Below are 7,706 nucleotides of genomic sequence, written 5' to 3'. Positions count from 1 at the left end.
TGAGACTTGTAGATTTCCTGATATTTGTAAGGAGTCATTTATTATTCCGCTTTTTAAAAAGGGTAGCAAATCGGATGTTTCCAACTACCGTGGCATTGCCAAACTTTCGGCAATACATAAACTGTTTGAGAAAATTATTACGTCTTCACTTCAACATCTATCCAGATCCACTATTTCTCCTTGTCAGCATGGTTTCATGAAAGGTCGTTCGTCGCTTACCAACCTTTTAGAATTGACTACCCTTGTACACCATGGCTTCCGTAAAAAGTGTCAAACTGATGTTATTTATACTGACTTCAGTAAGGCTTTTGATACGGTTGATCATTCCTTGCTTCTCGCGAAGTTTGTTAAGTTAACATCATGGGTTTTTCACCAAAATTATTGGTTTGGTTAAAGTCGTATCTTATTGGCAGAACCCAAAAGGTGTCTTTTCGTTCCTCGATATCTAAAACTGTTCGAGTTACGTCAGGTGTACCCCAAGGCAGTCATCTGGGCCCACTATTATTTACATTGTTTATAAATGATTTGCCTTTGGCCTTGGCTCATTCACGCGTGCTCATGTTTGCGGATGACGTCAAGATTTGTTATTCCTATAATGATCCTTCTTTCCAACAGTACTTGCAATCAGATCTCGATGCGTTCTGTGATTGGTGCCACGTTAATAAATTACACCTTAATGCCTCTAAGTGTTCTTTTATGACTTTCAGTCGTTTGTCTCCGCTCCTAGCTCATTACTCTATTAAGTCTGTTCTGTTAGATTGTGTTCCATCATTCAAAGACTTAGGCGTTATGTTTGACCCTAAACTTTCATTTAATGTTCATATTTCTTCAATTGTCAACAGAGCAAACAGCCTTCTCGGCTTCATTAAACGTTGGGCCAAAGAATTTGATGATCCCTATGTAACAAAGGTTTTATACACTTCGTTAGTTCGCCCTACTCTAGAATATTGCTCGCCAGTGTGGAACCCGCAATATGATGTTCACCAGCGTAGTATTGAATCGGTACAGAAGCAATTCCTTAAGTTTGCGCTACGCGGTCTAAATTGGGACCCGGGTCTTCGCCTACCTTCTTATTCTGACAGACTTCTTCTTATTAATCTTCCTTCACTTTATAACCGTAGGCTTGTTTTCGGCATTCTCTTTCTCCATAAACTAGTCAACGGCGTAGTCATTTCTACCAATTTACTAGATACGCTGTATTTTTGTGTTCCCTCACGTCGGACCAGAAACTTTTTTCCTATTCACCTTAGTAGATGTCTGACTAACTACTCTCTTCACGAACCTCTTCGTGTTCTTTGCCAATCTTTTAACAACCTTTCTCACCTTATCTCTCCTCATCTTTCTGTCACTTCTCTTCGCGCTATACTTTTTAATCATCTACAGCAAAACCAATGAAAATATTCTGGACTTGGATTGGCTGCAACTCATCCCTGGCCACATTGGCTGTGAATCGGGGCATAGCTGGCACCTTGTGCAAATAAAACAGCTCCACCGGGCCGGGGATGTTTAGTTGTGTATAAAGCTAAGCTACCTTCTTCATATAATCACTATCTGTCTTTAGCTTAAGCTTTTTCGTCGACTGCTGTGTTAGTTGACGTAAAAATAAATAAATAAATAAATAAATAAATTTCAGAAGTCTTTATCATTCCACAACTTTTAAACATGACTTTACCTTTACTGGAGTATATGAAAGCTTACTCTAGGATATAGCCCAGTCGATGCTAACCGGGTAAGGTGGTAACGTAAATAAACATATATGTATGTAATCTGTTTAGGAACAAATTGATAAATCAAAAACCCAAAGTTATCTCTGTTGCTATTTGCTATGCATTTTACTCGTTTGCTGGCCATTTTATTGCATTACTGTCTTTTGGCAAACTCATGCTCCAAAAGTAATGCTCTTCTTGTTGCAATTGGAAATTTAATTTCTGAAAAATCTTGCCAGCTGAAATATTATTCATATTGACCAAAGCTGTGACATCTTGATTCAACTGTTGGGCTATAAGGCGAGAAATTGCAGCTGCTACCACTAAACCTAAGCCACGTCGTTGATGGGTTTTCAGGACCTCCAGTGCGCCCAGAAAACCGCTTTGAAGTCTGAAAGAAAGAAAAAGATAATGATTATTTTTTTTGAAGAAAACATAGTTGTTATTTCCATTCTACCTCAAACACCAAGCACAGAGTTTGCCCGAATCCTTCTCATAGAGACCAACATTTGTATTCTTGGTTATCAGTAGTTCAATAAGCCTCAGAGATCCTGGATGACGAGCTGACCAGAGATTGTTGATCATTTCTGCATGCTCCGGACGCACTTTATCAAAATAGTAACCATTTGGGCAGTTAATTTGCAGTTTCTTGGCTTCCTCACAGGATAGATAATACATATCGGTATTCAATTCCCGATCCATGCGAACTGGCAGCTCATTTAACAAGTCCTTGTAGATCATGTGATGCCTTTCTTGAATGGCACTAACCTTGTAGCCCCCTGACCAATCTAGCAGACTCAAAGCTTCTTGAAGTCGTTTTCCACCATCATTCAGAGTGCCGAAGAAGAGTTGATAACGATGCTGAAAGCAGACCGTAAAGACCGAAATCTGTTATTTCCCTCAACCTGTGGGACACTGACATTTCTGTATATGTTTCTTCAGCAGAGTAGAGGATGTGTTAGTGGAATATTCCACAATACGAAAGCTTATCGATATCAGCAAAGCAGAGGAAACACATTTACTTTGTAACAGCAAAAAATGATTAGGGTGGACATTGTCAATTACAAATTATCGTAAATAAATAAAAACTTATGAATCATCGAAAGGGGCTTTCAAATATTCTGGGTGAATCTGTAGCTCAATTAACTCTTACATAAGCATATTCCCTGAGAATATATGAAGTTTTCGAATAATTAAGTTTAGAAATATTATTTCAAGTTAAAGATTTATAATTCATTTTTAATATTGCACAAGCTTTTTCTTCAGTTTCTAGAAAATATATTGACTCGTTATCAATTTTTTAGAAAATACTAATGAAAGTATTTGTCAAGCTTTGTCAAGATTTATCTCAGCCAAAGTAGCTTCAGTTCAAAAATATATATCCTTAAACTCCAGCTTCAAAATAGAAGCATTCCATAATTAAGTCATTTAAAAAAGTTTTAATTTTAAATATTAAATATTTTGTTCTTAAAAACACTCAATCGAAATGTTGACAGATCTGAAATCTGATCTATTAAACTTATTTTCAAAGATACTTTTAAACATTTCTCTGTTAACTTAGTCAATAAGTTTTGATTCTGTTATCGCAATTAAAGCGATATTTACTGTTAAGTTACCTAGAGCTTTAAGCTCTATAAAACTTTGGAAACCGTTACTATGCAAACGGCATTGGATTTTCAAAAAGGAAAATTGTTGTTTTTGTTGTTGTTTTTAAAAGATAGTAAAAAAAAACATAACTTTTAAAGCTCGATTGTTTAATATTCTGTTGGAAAAAATATTCTTTTTTTTCAAAATGTCCAACTAGTTCTTATTTTTTAAGGAATTTTCTTTTGAATTTGTTAGAAATTCAACAGTAGAAACTTTACTCAATTGCAATATCGAAACGTTTTCCTGGGACATATAAAATTCAATCAAATTATATAAAATATTTTTAGTTTTACCCATACAAAAAGCTTTATATATGTACGTATGTATGTATGTCCTTTGAACAAATTTTCGATTAACCCATTTTCATTCTATGTGTTTGTCGCCTTTTCGAAAAGTTCATTACGAAAAAAATTTTGTTTTATAAGCTTTAGTCCGCATCACTCTAGAAAAATTACATTAATCTGTCTTAAAAATAATATTTTTTAAGTTGTGACAATATGAGGCTAAAAGGAGTTAAATCTTTGAATATATCAACATTGGAAAGTTTTTGTGGTGAAAAGTTACTCTAATCATTTGTCTACTAAAGATTGAAAAAATCCTTTGAATGTCCTCTCATAAACCGTTTCATGGGTTCACATCCTATAAAAGGATTATGTTTACAAAAAATGCAAATTTCGAAATTTGGAAACTGAAAAAACATGTAAATTGCATTCACGAAAGATGTAAAAGTTCTTTAAAGGATATCCACTTGACATTCCGGATTGAAACAATTGAGTTTTTAAAAACTTGTAACTTTTTATTCAAACAGTGGGTGCCTTTCATTAGCATACATTTTCATTTCACATTTTCGCGGTTTACATATACACATGCTACACATATACATATACATACATATGTACAAAAAAACGAATACCAATGCTTAAGAACTAATAATAATTATTAGGTGTATAGTATATATATATATAATAATTTTCCAATTCTCAATGTTTTTTTGTTTTTGTTTTTGTACAAGATACATTCACATTTACATATACAACATTTATGATATAAGTATTTACATCTAGACGATATTAAGGACGAAACATGTGGTTAGACATCATTTGTTGTTGTTTTAGGGATACATGTTTTTTAGATAGGAAAAAGAGATTGTGTGTGTGTGTGTAGTAGGATTGATTAGGGCTCCTCTTCGAGAATGGAGTTTGTTAGGTTGGATGTTGCCGTAGTAGTGGTTGGTGGCATGGGAAATAGTTTAGAGGTCAGAGTCTTCTTTAGCTCTAGGATGGGCTTGGAGTCTTCCTCATCGTCGGCGGGAGAAGATGTTCTGGCGGCAGGATGTTCATCGACATCATCGGCAGGCATTGTGCGTCGTCCTAGTTGATGATTGTCTGGTGATTCGGATTGCGTGGGCGTCAGTGAGGATGTCGGCGTGTGCGTCGAGGATGAGCAAGAGGCGCTCGAGGGCGCCGAACTGCGAGGCGTGGCCACTGACTGAATCTGTTGGTGTTGTTGCTGCTGTTGCTGTTGTTGCTGCTGCTGCTGTTGCTGCTGCTGGGTGACCTTGCCCATAAATGAGCGTATCTCCTCGAAATAGGACTCTTCCGTAGGATTCTCACAGAAACGACGTATGCAATGCATGCGGTCGCTTACACCACTCAGAGCACTCAACGACACGGCATCCGATTCATGTTTCTTCAGATGCCTATCGAGATTCGTTTGCTGGCCAAAGCAGCGCTCACAGATCTCGCACTTGAAGGGTCGCTCTTTGTTGTGAATGTTGCGCACATGGCGCTGCAGATTCGACGATATGCTAAAGGAACGTTCGCAATACTTGCACTTGTAGGGTTGTTCGCCCGTGTGAGTTCGCAGGTGACTCGTCAAATTGGCGGATCGCGGAAATACTTTGCCACAGAACTTGCACGTGTAACGATCCTTATTCCGCTGCGGCAGTGAACTGCCACCGCCGGTGGCACCACTTGCGGCGGTTAGGCCTGTTCCACCACCACGCGTTTTCGTCTTGCGTGCCTGTTGACGACTCTGGAAATGTTGACATTTGCTTGCAATTGCTCATTCGTTGGCGGCCACGATAGTTCACATTTTTTGAGTGCATGCCGAAAGGGAAAATCACCACCTGGACCTCCTGCTCCTCCTCCGCCTCCGCCTCCTGGGCCCGGACTTAACGTTGCGGGTGCAAAAACATTTCGATATTGCAAAGGCAATGTCTTGGTCATGGCCTCTAAGAGTGTAGGATTCACAACTGGCGGTCCGGAGGGTAAGGATGCAGCTCCACTTCCCAGAGTTGCTGTGGCCGCTGCCGCCACTGCTGCTCCCTCGCGCAGAGCTCGCAACATTTTGCGACTCATATCGAATCCCAAATCGGCCAAGGAGGCAGCTATATGATTGTTATTCATTTCCTTATCCTTCTGTTGGGCAGCGGAGGCAAACATTATCAGATTACTATTTTTATCTTCCATGGGACTTGCCGTCTCTTTGTCCAGTTTGTCCGTATCCGTGTCCGATCCGCCCATATCCGTTTTTCGTTTGTGGGCCAAACGTAAATCCAGTGGTTGATCATAGCTACTCCTTCGTTTGGCTTTTTGTTGTCTGGTTGCTGCTGATGCTGTTGTTGTCGTTGTTGTTGTCGTGTTGCTGAGCATCGCCGATGTCGCTGTGGTCGCTGATGCCGCTGACAAATCATAAGGTACATGTGATATATACGATGTGGGTATTAATCCTAAGGCAGGGTAAACACAGCCCTGTTTCGGGCTAGGAAGCATATTTCTTGGTAGGTTCTCTAAACGTTTTAACTCTTGTTCTGGCTGCAATTGCTGTTGCTGTCGTTCTCGTTGCTAATGCTGTTGCTTACGATAAGATCTTTTGTTAAAGTTGCTTTCGATATTTTAAGTAGTTGTCGACCGGTTTTATGTACCTATAAAGAAAAAAATGCAATATATACACAAATAAATTAGAATATGTTGGCCATTAAATAATGTTACTTTCAAAAGGCTAAAGTTTATGTTTCTGGGTCCTTTTGTTTGTACTTACAATTAGAGTTTTTTTATTAGATTTGTATCACAATCTCAACAACGGCAACAACAACAATAATACATAGCAAGAATCATAATGGCAACAACAACAAATGGCAAATGGCAATTTGTTGTTGCCATATCTTATTAAATGCTGCAACAACAACAAAGTCTGTCAACAGACAACCGACAACCCACGAAAATGTCTCATGAAAAATTCTGTTCTAGATAGGAGAAACAGCTCCATAGATCAACTCGCCCACTCGGCAATGTGGCAGGCAGTTGGAGTTGGAGATGGAGTTGCAGTTGGATGTTGGCAAATATCTACACTTTGTAGTTGGGTCACATGGACACGGATGATGTTGATGATGGGCTGGTTGGCTGGTTGGCTGGCTGGCTGCTTTGTAAGCCATCTGCCAAGAGGTAACTCCGTTTGCTGAACTGCAACCTACGCAGGTATTTTTTGTTTTTGTTTTTCTCTTCGCCTCTTCTACGCACCTTCAAGACGGTGCGGCTTGTTGCCAGTTGGTTCGACCTCTGTTAGATGCCACTGCAACATAACACCCCTCTCAGCCCCTCCTAGCAAAGTGGGCACTTTACAAATGTGTGTTTAGATGTTTGTCTTACTGTTTGCTCATCTGTTTGTCTTACATAATCGTCACTCTAGATACCGTGAAAAAAAAAATTGACAAAAAAAACTTTTCAAGTATTTTTCCGTCCTAAAACAACACAGTAGAACAATTGTTTAAACTTCTGTATGTCTCTGATGCTTTTGGCATTGCGCCCAAAAAAACAAAAAACTATCTGCAACAACAAAGCTGAAAGAAAAAAAAATTGAAGAAAAGACATTTGCCGTTTGTATTATTAGAATAAAAATAAAACTCTTGGTCGGACTGTCAGATCATGAAGCATGACGTAGATGGAAATTACCCTAGATGCTACCCACATTGATCCATTATAAAACCCTCCATTGAATTGAATCTGGAACAGCTGTGGGAATCAAATATGTGACGCACCACAATTGAAAGAGTGGTAACTCGAATTGAGGGTTGCCAAACGGAAATTTTTGTTTCTTATTTCTTGTTTTGGTCTTTTAAGTGCAGTAGCCAATAGGAAGTTTATTTGTATACACCGAAATAAGTGTGTTTAGTTATATGCGAAGACGTCGAAATGCTTGGCATGTGCAGCACCATTTATTTGTTATTAAAACAAACTAAAAATGGAACACATCGACCAAGCAAATGTTTCAATTAGTCCACGGAAGTTCTAAAAAAGAGAGACAACAAAAGAAACTTGGCACATCCAAACCAAGAAGTTCATTAGTTACACT

General features: G+C 38.6%; 1 protein-coding gene across 1 annotated transcript; it reads right to left on the bottom strand.

Moving 5' to 3' along the window:
* Positions 1-1,623: 1,623 nt before the first annotated feature.
* Positions 1,624-6,130, bottom strand: LOC137574993 (uncharacterized). Its single transcript, XM_068287407.1, has 3 exons — positions 5,834-6,130; positions 2,164-2,567; positions 1,624-2,097 (listed from the first exon to the last, which is right to left on the bottom strand). The coding sequence occupies exons 1-3, from the start codon at positions 6,125-6,127 to the stop codon at positions 1,833-1,835; spliced, it is 963 nt and encodes a 320-aa protein (XP_068143508.1). The 5' UTR covers positions 6,128-6,130; the 3' UTR covers positions 1,624-1,832.
* Positions 6,131-7,706: the final 1,576 nt, after the last annotated feature.

Source organism: Drosophila tropicalis, unplaced genomic scaffold (genome assembly GCF_018151085.1).
Source record: "Drosophila tropicalis isolate 14030-0801.00 unplaced genomic scaffold, ASM1815108v1 contig_116, whole genome shotgun sequence".
Taxonomy (NCBI): Eukaryota; Metazoa; Arthropoda; class Insecta; order Diptera; family Drosophilidae; genus Drosophila; species Drosophila tropicalis.
Note: the sequence above shows the minus strand (reverse complement) of the source record. Positions and strands in the feature narration are given on the sequence as shown.

What these genes read in the sequence shown, in the direction of transcription:
- LOC137574993 (XM_068287407.1), bottom strand. Translation starts at nt 6,127, where the DNA reads ATGCTTCCTAGCCCGAAACAGGGCTGTGTTTACCCTGCCTTAGGATTA. An exon ending in ACAAACTGGACAAAGAGACG is followed by an intron (nt 2,568 to 5,833) that starts GCAAGTCCCATG and finishes GTCTGCTTTCAG; the next exon opens with CATCGTTATCAACTCTTCTT. An exon ending in CTCTGTGCTTGGTGTTTGAG is followed by an intron (nt 2,098 to 2,163) that starts GTAGAATGGAAA and finishes TCTTTCTTTCAG; the next exon opens with ACTTCAAAGCGGTTTTCTGG.